At 40.0% G+C, this 18,232-nt stretch overlaps 2 protein-coding genes across 6 annotated transcripts in view; both read right to left on the bottom strand.

Annotated features, from left to right (window-relative positions):
* The window catches only part of eogt (EGF domain-specific O-linked N-acetylglucosamine (GlcNAc) transferase), a 53,726-nt gene extending 50,645 nt beyond the window's left edge, over nucleotides 1-3,081 (bottom strand). For 3 of the 4 annotated variants that reach the window (XM_054784894.1, XM_054784891.1, XM_054784893.1), the window contains exons 1-2: nucleotides 2,003-2,074; nucleotides 99-334 (exon numbers count right to left, since the gene is read on the bottom strand). In XM_054784894.1, the coding sequence (XP_054640869.1) occupies nucleotides 99-293 (195 nt within the window). In that variant the 5' untranslated portion in view covers nucleotides 294-334; nucleotides 2,003-2,074. Of the gene's footprint in view, nucleotides 1-98; nucleotides 335-2,002; nucleotides 2,075-2,894 lie in introns of those variants that run through there. The other variant, XM_054784892.1, reaches the window with a different exon arrangement.
* A 401-nt stretch (nucleotides 3,082-3,482) lies between these two features.
* On the bottom strand, nucleotides 3,483-17,479 carry tmf1 (TATA element modulatory factor 1). Of its 2 annotated transcripts, XM_054785723.1 has the most exons (17): nucleotides 16,908-17,479; nucleotides 15,438-16,822; nucleotides 15,239-15,342; nucleotides 13,416-13,542; nucleotides 13,166-13,271; nucleotides 11,403-11,545; nucleotides 10,866-11,032; nucleotides 10,586-10,742; nucleotides 10,155-10,247; nucleotides 9,915-10,071; nucleotides 8,491-8,683; nucleotides 6,780-6,849; nucleotides 6,605-6,697; nucleotides 6,361-6,474; nucleotides 4,743-4,901; nucleotides 4,504-4,629; nucleotides 3,483-4,410 (listed from the first exon to the last, which is right to left on the bottom strand). In XM_054785723.1, exons 1-17 carry the CDS (start codon nucleotides 17,056-17,058, stop codon nucleotides 4,270-4,272), a joined length of 3,486 nt encoding a protein of 1,161 aa, XP_054641698.1. In that variant the 5' UTR covers nucleotides 17,059-17,479; the 3' UTR covers nucleotides 3,483-4,269. The 2 variants fall into 2 exon arrangements, with proteins under 2 accessions (XP_054641698.1, XP_054641699.1); XM_054785724.1 differs by lacking the exon at nucleotides 6,361-6,474.
* Between the last annotated feature and the right edge of the window lie 753 nt (nucleotides 17,480-18,232).

Consider the following 18,232-nt stretch of genomic DNA (forward strand, 5'->3'; position numbering starts at 1 on the left):
TGCAACTTTGTTATGCATGTTGGAAATAAACTAAACCATTACCATTACCATTACATACAAAAATGTGCATTAGGAATATAGTTAAGAGCATGTCTTACTTTAAAAGGGCAGAGTGGGTCCAGTCGGCATTGCTTGGCGACCTTCTTGTTGTTGTAGAGATAGTAAGGTATGTGCTCTGGTGCCAGGGAAATGCTGCTGTAATTGAGCTGTGGTACTGACGGCTTGTGGTTGCTGCTCTCACTCGTGACCACAGCAGTAGATAAGAGGATGTCCAACACGACCAACAGCAGCATAGTCAGAATTACACTGGTTTTAGCTGCCTGTCTTCACCAAACTTTGAAAGGAAAAAGGGAGAAAGACGCTGTTGACTTGCACAATATAAGCTTGGTTGTGAGACTAATCCTAAACACCACATTAGGAAAAACATGTGGGCATGTCAAGTTTGTGGGAAGTAAATTCCAAGCGGATCTGAGTCCCACATAAGGAAACAGCCTGTTGCAGGAAATGTGGTACTGGTGAGCTCATTGGACTACTGGGAGGGCAATAATAAACCTAAAGTCTATACTAGCGTAATGAGAGGGATATTTTTCTCTTCTATGTATATTTTTTATAAATGTTTGTGTGGGTTGTTTTGTTGTGTTGTTCAAATATATTTTAGATTATGTTGTTATATTTACAACCTCAGAGTAAGTTATTGAACACAGGCAGGCTATGGAGGCAAACACTCTGAATGAGAGACAATACAGTACTAGTTTTTGCTTTTACTTTATTTCTAACATTGTTAAATTGTTCACAAATAAGTCTGTTGATACAAATATTTTGTTTCACTAAAATCTTTGTCCTGTGTTTTATTCTAATTGTATTAATGATCAACAAATTAAAGGGTAAAAATTACAAAATCATTAAAGGGGTAGTTCGGATTTTTTGACGGGAAGTTGTATGCCATCCCCATCAGCATTGTAGTCCAATAACAGCGACTTACCCCCCACTTGGTCTCCTAAATTCAGTTCTGGTAAGATTTCTGTGATGAAGAACGTAGTTCCGCTTAGTTGCTGGGGACAATTAAGTAAAGAGTTTGACTTCTAAAAACAATATGCGTTCAAAAGATTAAAACATTTGCATCACAAAAATGCCTTCTCAAATGGCATTTTTGATGCAAATGTTTTAAGACCAAATGGGGGTAAGACCCCGGACTACAATGCTGATGGGGATGTCGTACAACTTCATGTCAAAAAATCCAAACTATCCCTTGAAATGATCTTGAAAAATAGTAATATCTGGGATACTGGCCCTGTAGTTACTTGGTATCGGATTGATACCATAATTTTTGGTATCACCAACCTGTATTAGAAATAGAAACAATGACTATTTTAGTGTTTTGTGTTGTAACATTATGGCATGTGAGTATCAAAACATTACATAACGTTAATTTACAGGCGCAAACGTAAACAAAATAGTTGAAAGGATACACTGTGTGCTGACTAGAAAGCAATACTTACGATATTAATACGACGTAAGAACGATGGCATTATGTTATTATCATATAATATCAATTAAGCAAAGGTTGCCCTCCAGATAAACAGTACGTCGGTACCCCAAAATCCGAATCACAATTTGCCATAAAAAGTCGCCGATTTTTACATGTGTCCAGCAAGTATAAACTTTTAGCTAACATTCGCTCATATTGTTACATATACTTCAATAAAATCTACAGACTCCGGGTTTGAGTGTAATAAGGCATTGCTTAGCTACTGCTGTCTGTATTTAAGATACGCTTAGTGACACAAGGATGTTCCATACATATTTTTGAATTGTTTGCAGTTTATAGCCGGTCTCTAAACAAAGCTAGACGACGCCAATTCAACGCTAAAGCTAATAACATGCACCATTGTGGCGAAGAACTGCAAAAAAAGAAAATAACGCATGCCGAATAAACAAACGTTGGATGTACAAAGCTCACAAACTGTCATCGATACACGGTTGAAGTAAGTTTCACGTATACCTGAAGGCGCAACTTAAATCTTCACGGTAGTGAAGCGCTGCTGGCGGCGGACGCCATAACACCGGAAACCGGTGTGTAGTGAATATTTTTTGACCACAGGGGGTGCCAGATTCCACTATCTCGTCTCTGTGAGGACTTGGGTTTTTGAACTTGACAGAACATTAACGAGCACCATTTCGGAATCAGGGGTGTCCAATGTGCGGTCCGGGGGCCAGTTGGGGCCGGTGGCGTTTTTTTAATTGACTCTCAGCATATAAAAAATAAAAACAAAAGAAAATTTAATAAAAAAGCAAAAATTTGAAAGATCTGTATACTATAAGTATACAATGCATTTTTGTAATTGGCCCACAAAAAAAATACTATTCAAATTAAATGTTAAAACTAAAACAGTAAAGATTGGGGGGAAAGTAATTTTACAAGCATAAAGTCATATTAAGAGGAAGAAGTTATAAGAAATTATTTTTAGAATTATAGAAGTTTGCTGCCCGCCCGTTTGCTCGCCTGCTCCTTTGTCTGCCTTGGAAGACATGCACACATACATAGATACCTGTACAAGCGTACATGTACACACTCACAGTACATACGTACTTCCCCACATATCTCACCCATTTACTCAGATTTATGGGTGTTATGTTGTTGGTTTCATTACAGTGATGGTGATGTCGGCAATATGATTATAGTTATTATAATTGTGTGCATTAGTTATTGTCATTCTGCTCATTATGATGGTTAAGTATTTCATTACTACTATTACCACTAATATGTATGACTGTTTCAATTTAGTATTATTACTGTGGTGGTTATGTTGTTCCCTTCATCATGGTCTTTATTGCAGTCACAGACATTTGCTGATGTAGTCCTGTTTGTTTCTGTTGTTTTGTTATTGTCTTACTCTGTATTGTCTCCTTCTTGTCCCCGCACTCCCCACTCAGTTTTCTTTTCTCTTCTTCTGTATTCCCTCCTGCTCCGGTCCGGCCGCTCCAAATTTGCCTAACAACTAAACATCAAATAAAGTCAAATTAATTCTGTATAACGGGACGAGTATCATACACTTTTCCCTGGCAGAGCAAATCTGTTGAGCACATAAGGGAATTTAGATCAACAATACTATCTGCCCTATCAAGACAGTATACACAAAAAAAACAAAAATAAAATAAAGCAAAAATGGAAAAATAAGAAATACGCTTTGTCACCTATAACACAAAGCTTTAAATATATATTACTTTTTAGCTATATACAGTATGCAACATTGTTTTGTGGCAGGTTATAATAAAATACAGCGTCTATTATTCAAAATAGACATTTGTGTTTAGAAAATTGCGTTGGCTTTATTGGGAGAAAGAGGTCATCTTTCCTGTGTTTGCTTGGCCAAACTTGATAAAACATCAGCGATGACTACGTTGTTTCTTCAATGAACCTTTTTTAAAGTTTACATTCTGTAGTATCTTGTGTGGATGCAGTGTTGGGAGTTACTTCACACAATTAATACCAAGGATGTCTTTTTCTCACCACTCAAATAAATGTTTATTAATTTACATTTATACAGTTTTAATTTCACCCCTTTGGATTTCAATAACAGTATACTGACTTTTCTGTTTAATAAGGAATTAGGAATAAACAAAAAATGTTCTGTACATCTTTTGATGTAACTGTTAAACCATAAAAACTATGTTATAATATGAAGTAGTAGAATAGTATAGTAGAATGTGTGCAGTGCAAAACCTTCACAAATACCTTTGCAAATATTCAAGAGAAGCTTCAGACGGATGACAAATTTAAAGGAAAAATCATGTCTGAGGTGCTGGGCCACCATGAGCAGTTCCAACGACATCAACTCTTGGTGAGATGGAGTCGGCAAGTCCTGGTTACCCCACTGGCAGGATGAACTCTATCGCTCATTAAGAATTTCCCTGATTTGGTGTTTAGCAGCAGCTGGTGAATAGCGCTGCTTAAAATGATCAGTAATATACTGTATGTTCAACAGGGTTACGATGGGAATGTCGATAGTGCTGTGTCAGACGTGGGTGTACAAAGAAGCGTGTTTTTAATAGTTCTCATCGGAATGCCTACAATTTGTACAATTAGTGTCTCTTTCATACGGATTTGGTAACCCATTTTCATCACACCCTTGCTTAAAGGCTGCATCATTAACTAACAATTTGCAATTCAGATTATTCATATTTTTACGTCCAAATGCTGACTTCATTTTTTTGAGGTGCTTCACATGGTTTGTGAAAGTCTTACATAAAATATGAGCGCAATAGACTTTACTTCTGGTTCTTCAGCAGTTCATCAATTTGGGTTTTATACATGCTCTTTACATCCTCAAGGTCTAGCCTGAGCTCCTCTGCCTCTTCAGCTTTTTCTCCATACATCTGCAAGATTGTGTTGTGCCTCTGTTCCAGATCCTAAAACAGAAAAAGCCAAGTAGATAAACATCTCAAAAGCTTTAACATTTTATTATGTTTGGAGTATACCCATTTCTTTTATGTAGTCCTCACCTTGAGCTGAACTCTCAGCTTGGGGATCTCTTTTACCTTCTCCTCCATTTCATCATTTTGATTGGTGAGTCGAACCAACTCTTCTGCCAATACAGAACGACTCCTCTCCAGACTAGAAATCTCAAGCTAACATGACGAAAACAAAAGTGTGTTGAACTGCAGAGTTTACCAAACTGTAGTATGTTTTATAGTTGGCAAAAAACATATATCATCTTATGTATAAATATGTTTATCCTTACCTGTAGCTGTACTATATCTCCTTCCCTCAGTTTGAGTTGAGACTGGAGATTCTCTATGATGGTGGAGCCACCAGACAGCCTGGCAGCTTCATACAAGTTGGTCCCACTCATTGACATAGACATTGTTCCACTGCCCAGTGGCTGGTCTAACAAGTCATCCTGTGGATGGGGAAAAACCCCATAAGAAAACGTAAAACAAAGCATTTATTTACACAACAACAGATAGTAACAGGTTTCCATAGGGGATGCTTTTATTTGTGCACAATACTGCTGAGTGTGCACAGAAGCAACTAGAACGCTGTCTTCACATACCGTATGATCATAGTGCATAGAGAACTAATTTAGAGCATCTGCTCGGCACCACACGTTCATCTGTGAGACTGTTTACGTGACTCTGTAAGTGCTGCTGTTTTGGTTGGCAACAGTGTTATGTTGGGTTGAGCAGATAACTCTTGAACTTTTGTGATTGAAAAATAGAGTCTGTAATTAGAAGAATGAAGAGGCATATATTTGTGAAAAGTCCCTTACAGTCCAGCTTCAGTTTTCGTACACCCGAGTTTTAATATGATTTGGTTTTCGGCGAAAATATAGTCTCGGCTATCGTACACTGTCTCCGTTTTCCAACAATATTGCACATAAAAAAACGAATCCATTTGCCCTGTACTGTATCATTCCGCAAAATCGAGCGCCCTAAAGCAAAGCACTCTACGCGTTGCTGACTCACAGTTTGTGCATTTTTTATTGAGTGCAACTGCTAAATAACCAGCCATGGGGCCAAAGAAAGTTGCCAGTGCCTACAATTTGGCAAAGAAAGCGAGAAACACGATTCAATTTGATCTCGCCAGGATGTACAGAAAGTCCGCATCAAAAATAAGTTCCATCCATTCTTCATTTCTAATGATTTCCCATTGTTTTCTGCATGTACATCTATAACTAATCTCTATAAAATGTTCATATTTTTTGTTTTAATAATTGCGTGATGTCGGTAGGTCCACTGTTGCCGGCGGGTTTCAGAGGGCTGGACTGATGCATGCAAGGACAGCACAAGCTCTGGGCTGATTTTCCTCGTGCCGGGGGTGATGCTGGGAGCGACAATGAAAGAGGGAGAGAGACTGGGGCCGTGTGTGGTGAGAGAATCGTGGGGCTGTTCGAGTCCAAAAGCAAAGAGGACAAATTTAGTAGTTTTAGTTCGCTGGAGGAGATGAAGACAGCGATGAATGACTTTTTTGGTGGGCTACAGCCGTGTTACATGCACTGTAAAATAACATTCATTTAATTAAAAGTATAAAAACATCTTTCTGTGTAACATCTTTCTGTGTACTAAATATCCCACGTTACAATGTGGACACCCGCGACTTGTAGGCACATCTTTTTTTCTCTTTAAATTTGGTGGGTGTGGCTCATATACCGTTGCGCTCGTTAGTCTGAAAATTACTGTAATTGGATTGACAATTATTTAATTGTTTTTTCGTACATTTCGTTTTTTTCAAACCTTTTGGAATGAGTTCATAACAAAAACTGAGGTTCCCCTGTATAAGTTCAAGTGGATGACATACCTTTTGAGTAACTGAAAAACGTTGAGAGTAGAAGCTACTATTTGAGAAAATGTGTGTCTAACCTGAGAGAAAATAGAGGAGTGCAGACCAGCATTGTCAGCCCCACTAACGGAGCTAGAGCGGGACAGTGAGGGTGTGGAAGAAGCTGGGGCATCGTGAGTTATGCTTTTGTGCTCCTCAAAAAGGAAACCAAAATAAAACCATTAGAGAACACAATTTTAAAACATGCACCCTTTTTAAAAAGAGAACATAAACAATATTAGCATAATCTCTATATCTCTACATCTACATCATAATCTCCCTCACCTTTTCCTTGAGTGCCTCTTGTGCTAAGTAACACTTTTTCTTCTCTTGTTCAACCTTCATTTTCTCCATCTCTATTTGATTTGTGAGCAGCAGCTGGTATTGGAAACAGGAATATATAAGCCACAGAAGAGACATTTTGTAAAGACAGCAGCAATAAAAACGAGCAAAACTATACCTTTTCTTTCTTTGCTTCTTCCAGCATGCGACTGTGTTCTCCTTGCAGATTCGCCAACTCAATATGCTCTCTACATTGATAGAACAGGACACAAAAAATGGTCAATAGCATTCAAGATTAAAGGACTGAAATATCAGAGACTTATCACCAAATGGAAGACGCACTAGAGTGTAAATACAAATTTTAAGTGATATGTTCGCATGAGGGCAGTGTGGTGGAGGGCAGCTCAGGGTGCACCGTGCCGGAAGTCAACTGGGATAGGCACCAGCTCACCGCAACCCAAATGAGGACAAGTAGTATAGAAAATGTAAGGATGGATGGATGGATGTCCGCGTGAAGTTATTAGTTGTACTACGGCCCAAATCTGCTATATGAATCATTCTAGAAAAACCAACCACACATAGGCTTTATGTGGACACTATCTCTCCGGAGGTGCCTCCCTCATCATACTGATTCTAGCAAATGTAAAAAATAAAATAACATTTTTAAATGTGTGTTCAAACCAAACAATTCACCAGAAAGCAATAGTGCCTAAAGCAAAAATGTGGGGAGATTGCCTGACCCCTCCCAATTCGTTTAAACTCTCTTAAGAGTTGGATTTTGTAACTAGTATATAATGCGCCATTACTGTACGATAAACAGTGGAACCTTGGTTAGTGTCATGAATTCGTTCCAGAAGGTCAGACTCAATGTAAATCCAATTAAAGTTCAAAAACGTAAGAACAAAAACATTTTTAAAGTTTTACAATTATCGTTTTACATGCAGAAAACAATTCCAAATGAATATAAATTGTGAAATAAATAAGTGCTGAATGAATGAAGTAAATGACATGATTCTTGACATGACAGTTCCCAAAGACAAGATGTGGCAGCAAGGTCTGCACCTTCCTCTTCAACACCACCTTCATGTTTTGCCACAAGTCATTTGTCGAATTCACTAGTGTTTCTAACCTCAATAACCCAAAATGGAGACAAAGAAAGTTGCAAGTGCCAGCATTTTGATAAGAATTCAAGAAATACCTCATGACAAAACAGGAAGGTGGTGTTGAAGAGGAAGGTGTTGATCTCACTGCCACATCGTGTCTTTGGGAACATTCACGTCTTCAATGAAGGTAAAAGTGACCTTAAAATGTTCATTTATATGCACTTAGAATATTTTTTATGCATGTAAAACTATAATTCTAAAACTATAATAATGAGTTTAATGTTAAAAATGTTTAAAATGTTTAAAAATGAGTTAACATTTTTGAGAGTCAACCGCTGATGACATCAGAGACAGCAGACATAGGTGACTTCAGGTGCCGGTGGCCATTTTGTTAGCACGCTAAGGATGCCAACAAAGAAACTGTGATAAAATGCATTAAAAATACAGTTGGACTCACGCAGCGTATTAATAAACACGACAAGACGCGCGTCATATTTCATGCTAACCGGAAAAAGTACACAAAACACACTAACCGGGGAGGCCACAAACCGAGGTTCCACTGTACTGATATTTGAAGGTTTAAGCAAAAGGGGAATGAGGTACATTCATTTATGACTAAGATTTTATTCCAGCTAGAATTTTGAGCAAACACTTAAATTGCATAGGACAATGCAGTAGAACTTGAAAATGTTTGTTCCACTTCACAATGCAAAACACTGAGCCAGAAGCACTGATGGTGATGCGTGGATGACCTGTATCAACCTGATAGCTCAAAGTTATCTCTACCTGCCACTGTCATCTTCCAATTTCTCTCTTCTGTTCTTCTCAGTCTCCACAAGTGCAAGGAGTCTGACCTTTTCCTGGCGAAGCAAGGAATTCTGGGACTCAAGAGAGGCCAGCTGGCATTTGACAGAGAGCAGCTCTTCTGTTGTTGAGCGGTCCTTCTCCACTGCAACAGCAAGTTGTGCCTGGGATTCCACTGAGAGCAAGAGAGGAGAAAAGAAGAAAAATCAGAAGAAGTCCTATTTTTTCAGGACAAATAAGTTGTGTTTACGACACTGGACACCTGCTGGTGTTAAAAGCAAAAGCACTAAAAGTACATTTTGCAAAGAAAAGAGCTACAAATTTGGTTGGTTTACTATAAATGTTATGACATTTCTTTTTACAGAACTACACTTTCACAAAATGTTTACTTTTGAAAAGCAGTATACTTTGTTTGCTGCCTCAATGTTGTTGCAAGCTGCTTTTTATGACACCCTTATTTTGTTAATACATGTAAACAGGATAGCGCTCTTGTTTTGAAGGCTAAAAATGTGTTGTGTAAGTTCAGAAGGTCCCTTGGCTGTTGCTAAAAGACGTTTGGTGTTTGCGTTTATTTCTTCTGGTCGGCAATGTTGGTTTCGAAACAAGGAATCGAAGAAACTTTTTAACGATCCTGGGATAATCGGAATGTTAGTCCTCGTTTCCACCGATGCTGGGAGACTCAATGCCCAACCTCGGCTAATTTATGGCTAAAACTACATTTCCCATGATGCTTAGAGTGCTACTTCAGGAAATAGTGATGTGTACGAGTGAAGTGGAAGATGAAGTGTCATGTTTTGAAGTCTTGTGCAGCAATCTCTTAAACATCTTGTTCAAGTGTAGAATTACTACAGCTTCTGTTTGGACTACTCAGACCACCAACCGTCCATTATCACCAACGGGTTTCAAAAGACTGGACTACTGCATGATGAAGAGCTCAAGCTAAATGGCTAATTTGCCTTGAGACAAAAGTGACTCAGAGGGTGGCAACAAGAGAGAGAGACAGACAGACAAAGTGTTTGACAAAGGAATTATGAAGCTGTTACATTGTGATGTTGAAGATGACGACTTTAGTGGTTTTATTTCCCAGGAGGAGGAGGAGGAGGACGGAGATTAATTAATTTTCTGGTAAGCTACTGTTTAACTAGTCATGTTACACACACACACACACAAAAAACTCATTTAATTTATTTAATCAAAAGTAAAAAAAAAATCTCTCTGTGTAACACCTTTCTAAAATCCCATGTTACGATGTGGACACCTGCGGCTTATAGACAGGTGGCCTATATGTGTACAAATATTTTTTCTCTTTAAATTTAGTGAGTCAGGCTAATATACCGGCATGGTCTGTGGTCTTGGAAATTAGTCTTGTTGTTTGTTCCGTTTACAGATAAACATTTAACTCTTACCAAGCCTGTCCGATATGTTCTTTTCTAGTTTTTCCCAGGATGCAGTTTGTCCACCCAGTGAAGCTTGTAGGTTCTCTATTTGACGCAACAAAGGCCTTGTTGCTGAGGTAACGCTTTGGCTGAGCTCCTGGTTCCTTGTCTCTGCATCCTGAAGCCTCTATGGGAGAGGACATGAAAATATGTTGTGTAAGGATAGCTAGATTAATAAAAGTAGACCTAACCTGTCTATCACTTTATTACCTGCTGCAATTCACTGATTTCCTCTCTTAAATAATCTTCCTTCCTTGCCTGCTGTTGCTCCGCCCTCTGAAGAGCCAATCTCAAGTCGGCCACCTGCACAAGTTAATAAATAAATCATACTTGTTAGTCATGTGATCATCAGGGTTCATACTGTATACTTTTGTAATCGCAGAAAAGAAGACAAACACCGGAAAGGCAGGCCACAAACCAGTTTTACAATTTGCACAGTGACACCCTTCTATACATATACAGTAATCACTGCTATATTGATGAATTATTTGCCAATACTTCCCACATCATCTGGTTAACATGTGAGTCATGAGGTCCATTTGAATCTCCCAGAATTGATGGTGCTTTTCAAATTACTGAATTGCAAGTGCTGACACTGTAGCAACCCCATTGGCCTTTATACTTCACCAAGCCGCTGTTACCTGGTTGGCTAGAGCCTCCTGCTGTATCCTGGCCTCATCCTGGGCCTTCTCAAGGGCCAAGCTTAGCAACTTCTTGGCTTGTATCTCCCTACTTAGAGCTGCCTCTTCAACCTCACTGGCTCTGCTGGCATTGGCCTTGTGAAGTTCTGCTAGCTCCCTAAAACAAAAATGTTCGCGATGACCAAACATACTGAATCAGAAATTCTGCAAGGTAGGAATCAATACAATATTTCACAAAATGCTTTTAGATTTAATGTAAGAGCTCTGGTACAGTGTTTACTTGTAGGAGTTGTCAAGAGCCGATTGGAGACTTCTGTTCTTCTCGTGCAGCTCCTCAGAGTCTTTCTGCTGCCTGCTCAACTCCTTCTCCTGACACTCCACAGCTGAGTTCAGCTTCTTGATGTTTTCCCTATGTTGTTTCTCTACCTCTTCTTTACCCTCCAAAACCTAAATGTATTAAGAACAATTACAAATAAAGTAAATATGGTTGCTTTTCATGCTGGAATAAGCACCTTGACGACACAGTTTTCTAGCTTCATTGTGATTAGTTAAAATTAAGATGAAAGTAAAAGGAAATCAAGGAATCAATTTTTGTTTCGAGGTTAAATTCCAAAACTGAGACTAGCAATTGGGAATGGGTATAAAAATTAATTATTGCATTAATTTCATATATATTTTAAAATAATTCATTTGTGGAAAACACATTTTCTGCCTTATAAAATGGAAGACTTTGGAAGATAAAGAATGCCTTTACCTTAAATAAAACAGACAAAATCTGAAAATATAAATTTACAATTGAAATGTGTCTGGCACCCACCTGCTGCATGTGCCTTAGCTCATCCTCCAGCTCTTTAATTTTTTTCTGTTGCTTGGCAAGTCTTGTGTCACTCTCCTTCTCCTTCACGCGCAGTTTCTTGATGATGTTGCTGTGCTGCAGCTGCTGCTTAGACAACTTTTCCCCTACAAGTGACAAATATTTTATTACACCTAAACTGTATTTCACTCAATGCCAGCGTTCTTCTCCTTCACTTGAAGCTTCCGCATAGTCCTATGTTGTTTTCAGGTGTCTTTCTGAGGCACTTATATTCCAAGACTCACCTTGAGGAACTTTATATGATTTTGTTGATTACCACTGCATGTTTATTTAGCCTAGCAATTCATTGTTTGAATAAAATGAGCAAGTTCTTGCTGTAATTTTCTAGAAGGCAGGGGTTGGCAAGCCATTTTGCTTCCTCTTTCAGTAAAGAAAAATGGTCTGGAGCCGCAAAACATGACACGGCTCATAAGTTTTAATGTTTTTAAAATTTTACCTATTACAACAACAGAATTCAATTCAACAGAAGTGCAGTACTTGATTTGATTTGCTGTTTTGAGTTGTTCCCGTATTTGTGTAAAATTAAAAGAAAATGTTGCCAACTTTAGCATAAAAAAGCCCATCAGAGTTCACATATCTGCATATCAGTGTGATCGCTCAATATCGTTTACATCACTTGACTCATCACGGGCAATTCAATATGCTTGCACTGAATGAATGTCACCAATTTGCCAACTTTGTTGCCATTCTATTGGTCCTGTTCTTAACTGTCTTTGCAGGGAGGTGCATTTATTTCATTTTCTGAACAACTTATTGTTGTTTTTTTTTTTGTTTTGTTTTGTTTTTTCATTTGGAGAATGGATGCTGTGATATTTTTCTAAACAACTCTTTCACGTATTCTCCAACTGTGAACGGCTCCCCCTTCTTACGCTCTCCAGTGCAGCGAGTCAGCTACAACGCTCGCAGCTGTAGTTGTGTGTGGTAGTTCCGAAATCACTCCTTTATGCCCATCTGCAGTTGCGTACTTTTCCGAAAAGGCTGAGTGCTTGTTTTGAAAATGCCTTTCAACGTTACATCTGTTTGCTAATTTCTGGCCAGATATCAAGCACACAGGTGGGTAAGCCAGCGCCACTGGAAGTGAAGGCAAAGGAATATACTGTATCCATTGAGAATTAAACTATTTTCTTACGACACTTTTCTTTTTAGGAACAAATTCCTAGTTATGGATAGCTTACCACGGTGGTAGCATACTCTCAAGAAGTCTTTTTTGGTGTGTTATTATCACACTAGCCCTTCTCCCCCTTCCCTTGCTCATCCAATCAGCAGTCAGAACACAGTGTAGATGCATTCACGGACTTGTGGTGACTCGGATATTTCATACTCTTTTTGAGAATGCACATTTCCTCCGTTACGGTGTGGGCGTGGGAGCCGCAACAAAGGGGCTGAAGAGCCGCATACGGTTCTGGAGCCGCGGGTAGCCAACCACTGCTCTAAGGTCACGTTCAGGAGCCAATTGTTCATACGCCATTCATCAAATCTCTTGGAGAATTGCATGACCTTATACAAAATAAGCAACACAGATTGCAGTTGCGTGACAGACGCCAAGAAAATTAATATGAGACAGTTCATTGCAGTATTTGCTTAGGTTTTTTGGGGGTTTTTTTACAGGTTTTCTGGCTAACTGTTGCTATAAAAAGCGTACTTCATCAAATATCAACATTGCTGTGTAGTTCGTCTCAAGTGAAAGTATTTAGGATAGGTCTTACCTTCTTCCAACAGGCCTCTGATCTGCTCTTCCTTCTCTCTGACAAGCTCCACTATGTCACCAGAGTTCAGTCTTGTCATAAGCTCGTCTCGCAGGCCCTTGATCTCCTGTAAAAATATGCCAGCCTTGAAACAAACACTTGGCGGTCCTGTTGGACCGTTCAACTACATCAAATGAAGATTGAACTTACATGACAATATATCAGTATATTAAAAAGTAGATGAGCCTTGCATCACAATAAGTCAAATTACCTTCTTGGCTATATCTCTCTCTTTGCAAGCCAGCTGAGCCTTCCTTTCGGTGTCTGCTATACGCTGCGTGAACTCATCCTTTAAGGACTGAACAGTGGAGCTCTCCTCCTTCAGACTTATTACTTCACTAGAGGGCAAACACATTCATTAATTAACATCCATCCATCCATTTTCTATATCGCTTCTCATTAGGGTCGCGGGGTATGCTGGAGCCTATCCCAGCTGACTTTGGGCGACGGGCGGGATACACCCTGGACTGGTCACATCTAGACGAACAACCATTCACACTCACATTCATACCTATGGGCAATTTAGAGTCGCCAATTAACCTAACATGCATGTCTTTGGAATGTAGGAGGAAACCGGAGTACCCGGAGAAAACCCATGCACGCACGGGGAGAATGTGCAAAATCCACACAGAAATGCCCAACGGTGATTCGAACTAAGGCCTTCCCGATCTGCTGTGACTGTGTGGCCAACATGCTAACCACTAGGCCACCGTGCGGCCTCATTAACATCTCTGTGTCAAAATACATGCAGCCTTTAGACCATGGCATCTTTGCCTGGAAGAGCTACATCAATTGCTTCGATTTCCATTCTTTTGCTTCGATGGTTCGTTTAATGAGTGTCACTAATAAAAAACCTTTATATATTGTTTCCGCACAATTGCTGCGCATATGAGAGTGGTGGTGTAGTGTTGTGGTCTGTGTGGCGGGAAACAGGGGCAAGGGGGAAAAGAGAGAAAAGGGACCAACGGACATGACAGCAGCTGACAAACGTTTGGGATCATTTCAAACTCAAAAAGACAGACAATGTGGTGCAATGTTTGCATTGACAAATGGAGCTGGCCTTCCACAACAGTACAACATCGATGCTGTAGCACATTACCAGAAAGCACCCTGCGTATTTACAGAGAAAACAACCAGAAACAAGTTAAGTCTATTTTGGCAGCTACCTATTTATTTACTAACTACTAACTACTATTAATTTTGGCCACACAGTCAGGAGCTCAGGAAGACCTGGGTTTGAATCTCCGCTTGAGCATGAGGTTTGCATATTCTCCCCGTGCGTGGGTTTTCGCCGGGCTTTCCGGCTTTTCCTCCCACTTTCCAAAAACATGCATGTTAGGTTAATTGGCGACTCTAAATTGTCCATAGGTATGAATGTGAGCATGAATGATTGGCTATATTTGCCCTGCGTTTGGCTGGCGACCAGTCCATTCCAGGGTGGCCCGAAGTCAGCTGAGATAGGATTCAGCATACCCTCGCAATCCTAATGAGGATAAGTGGCATAGAGAATGGATGGATCGCACTATCATACTGTATGAGTCTATTAAAACCGACAAATGCTAAAAAAAATACACAAAAAAATACAGTGTGTGTGTTATTTCTTTGTGTTTGTTTTTTTATCAATACCGTTTGGTTCTTACAGTGTCTGGCCTTTGGACAAATGTAATCTAAAACTCTTTTATCCAATTACTCGATTAATCGAACAAAGTAATTAATCCTTTGATTACTAAAATAATCAATAGCTGCAGTCCTACTGCATATCAATTCAAGTAGATGTTCTTTGTTTTTTTGCCCAGCAGAGATTGAATTCAAAGCCAAGTAATGTTAGGACATAGAATTAATTCAAAAAACAAATTGAGAATGAAAAATTGAATGCATTAATATTGCTTCAAACTTGATTTATGCATGTATGGTGACATAAAGAAACTGAATTCTGCACAGTGTGAAACACTGCAGTTAAGTTCCAGTTTATATCAGTGAATCAATTTCCTGGTCTTATTCACATGATTTATAGTAGCACTGGGGTCTACTCACTCTCTGAGATTGTCACACTCTTCATCCAGTCGAGCCTTGTCCTTGCTGACCGCAAGCAGCTGAGACTCTCTCTTTTCAAGGCGGCCTGACAGCTCATCAATGACCTACAAGAAAAATGTGCATGCTTTCACCAGAAATGTTCTGTTTTTCACTGAATTATTTTAAAACAAAACAAACAGCTCTCCGATACTCTTGTTACCTTTTGAAGCTCCAAAAACTGAACGGTTGAGACACTTTTCATTTCTTCTGTGATTGGTGGAGTGAACTCATCTTCTGTATTGGCGGTGGGATCACACGGTGTAATGTTCGCCTCAGATTCCTGTTTCTGCTCAGTCAAGTCTTCAGGCTGTTCACTATTCACAGGCGTCACACTCCGGCCGCTCTCCTCCATCTCGTCCAGAGACTGCTCCCTCACAGCTCCAGGGAAATACTCTTCCTTCTCCTCTTCTGACTCTCCAGCCTTTTCCACAACTTCATCTTCCTGCTTCTCACATACACCTGGTGGAACATCTGCTGGAGGGGCTGCGGGCGAAGTAACAGAAGCGAGCGTCCGACTGCCAGGGACCTCATCATCAGAGTTAATCTCGCTGACACTCCGGCTATCCAGCGACTGTACGCTGAAAGAATCAATGCGTTCAAATGCATCTGAGGAAGAACCGCAACTCTCTGTGAGTTTTGTATAGTCCTCCAGACGGGGGAAATCTCCACAGGCAGAAGCGGAGAGAAGTTGGAATGAGCCATGCATTAAGTGAAGTCCAGCCTTTCCTTCTCCCGTCTCTTGCCTGGACCCGGCAGAGCTCTCACTCAACACACTCTCGTGATCCAGCACTTCAATGTCACTGGTGGTAGATGTTCCTGAAGAGAAGGCACTAACTGGAGGAGACGGGGTATCACTCTGACGGTCCTCAGGCTTTGAGTCTTTCTGCTCTGAATGTACCTCCTTTTGAGATTGGGAGGCTGGTGGGTGAGATTGTGTGGACTTTTTAGATTCAGAGGAAAAAGTACATGGTTTAGAGGAATCAGGGTTGTTTTTCTCAACAGGGTCTTCAGCTGGAATCTGTGACCACTCCGTCATTGAGCCTACAGACACTTGGGTGTCAGTGTTTGGTTTTACTTTACTTGTATCAGTCTTCTTGTTGTCTGAACTAGAGGCTAGTTCACAACTTACAACGGGAAAGACTGGCTGGAGGAGAATGGTGTCTGCATGTGAGGATTCAATCTCCACCTGCTGACCATCCACAACTGTCCGATTATTATGGGCATTATCATCTGACACGGTCTTTTGGACCTCCACCTCTTCTTGGGCCGCAGCATTCTTGATGTTATTGTCATTTTCCTGAGACTGCCTTTGAGACTTTGTAGGTGGTACAGACACTACATTGGATTTGGTGCCCACTTGTGTATCTCCAGGTGACAGGAAGGCACTAAAAAAGTTTTCTGATTCATCCATAACTGTGCGGGTGACAGGTGTAGTAATGGCAGCAGAGGGAGAAGGAGGGGTGGGAATATTTTCTTCAGGTGGTGCTTCCCACTGGGTCATCCCCCACCCTCCACTTAATGACAGCTTGGCAGGCAATGTCACATCTGGCCAAACATTGATGAAAGCGCTTAAACATGTTGTTACGGATATACAACACTAGATGCTACCATTAAAAGGCGTACCACCTACCGTCATAAGACATGACAGCCGTGTCACTCCACTGGCCCTCTTCTTTTATGTCCAAGACTCGATCGATTGATTTCTGAGCTGTTGTTAATGCTTGTTTGGCGAAAGTGGACAAGTGAGATGCGTTGAACCAACTCATCTTGGCTACAAACATAGAAAGCTACATCCACGACGTACGGCGATTTAAAGATACGCGGTGTCAACAAGTGAGGGACAGCCGATTAAACGTCCGCATTTTGGCTATCAGTGATTACGTGGCGTGAACAACACCAAGCAATCTCTAAATGAGTTCTTGACAACAACGCCGACAGCTACCACAGCTGTTGCTAAAGCTAAAGAATGGTTAGCATACAGAGCCCTGAAACGGAACAGGCGGCACTCCAGATCGCGGAATTCCTCATCCAAAGTGATATAATGTGGATACCAAACCTAAACTAATTTCACATCCATTAAGGCAAACGTACTATTGTCATAACACAGCCCTTAATGGCTTCTTAGCTCTGTCGTCTCGTTTGTTTTGGTCGCTCTCAACTTGTAGGCTTGCCCCTCGTAGCATTAGCAGTGTTGTTATTTCCGGTCCACGTCGGATTCTGACGTCATTGGCTCGTCGGAATGGGGCAGGGCCAGACAAATGGAAATTTATAGTGATTACTTAATTTGAGTTTTAAAACGTTCTACAGTGTTGGAATCATTAATGTTAAATGATTTTACTGAATTGAAGGACATTTTACTTCCCAGCCATAACATTTCATTTGATACCTGTACAAAATACTTGTACTTGTGAGACCCAATCTAAATAAACAGGAAGGAAATATTGATTGAATTCTTTAAATAAATAAATGTCTGGAGTGTCCACTACAATGCCTTGGTTTCTTGCTCCGCCCTTCAGATGACAAAACTAAATGTAATTGAATTGTTTGTCAGAATTATGAGATAGGAAAGTCATAATCATGAGATAAAAAGTCGAAATTATCAGATAAAAAGTCATAATTATGAGTCATGATTATGTTGAAATCATAAGACACAAACTGCGCATGCGCTGCCTTCTTCACCACAGCCTTCCTCACACGGCACTTGGCACACGCGCAGTTTGTATCTCATAATTTTTACTTTTTTATCTCATAATTATGACTTACCAGTGGGATTTTTTTTTCTTTCATTGTCGGAAACCGGCTTTCATCGGGTTGTGCCAAATATATCAAATGAAAGGCAAATATTAAGGTTTTCATAGTTTATAACTTATGATTGATGAATGCATAACAGAAAATTGTGAAAGAGAATGTTTTTTTTTAAATTCTGAAGCCGAAATGTCCTCCATTTCTGCAATG

The sequence above is a fragment of the Dunckerocampus dactyliophorus genome, chromosome 8, assembly GCF_027744805.1.
Source record: "Dunckerocampus dactyliophorus isolate RoL2022-P2 chromosome 8, RoL_Ddac_1.1, whole genome shotgun sequence".
Taxonomy (NCBI): domain Eukaryota; kingdom Metazoa; phylum Chordata; class Actinopteri; order Syngnathiformes; family Syngnathidae; genus Dunckerocampus; species Dunckerocampus dactyliophorus.

Excerpts from the sequence above, each read along its gene's own strand:
- tmf1 (XM_054785723.1), bottom strand. The coding sequence starts at position 17,058 with ATGTTTGTAGCCAAGATGAGTTGGTTCAACGCATCTCACTTGTCCACT. Across the intron at positions 13,543-15,238 it reads GAGTGTGACAATCTCAGAGA|TGAAGTAATAAGTCTGAAGG; the intron begins GTGAGTAGACCC and ends TTTGCCCTCTAG. Across the intron at positions 11,546-13,165 it reads CAGAGGCCTGTTGGAAGAAG|GGGAAAAGTTGTCTAAGCAG; the intron begins GTAAGACCTATC and ends TGTCACTTGTAG.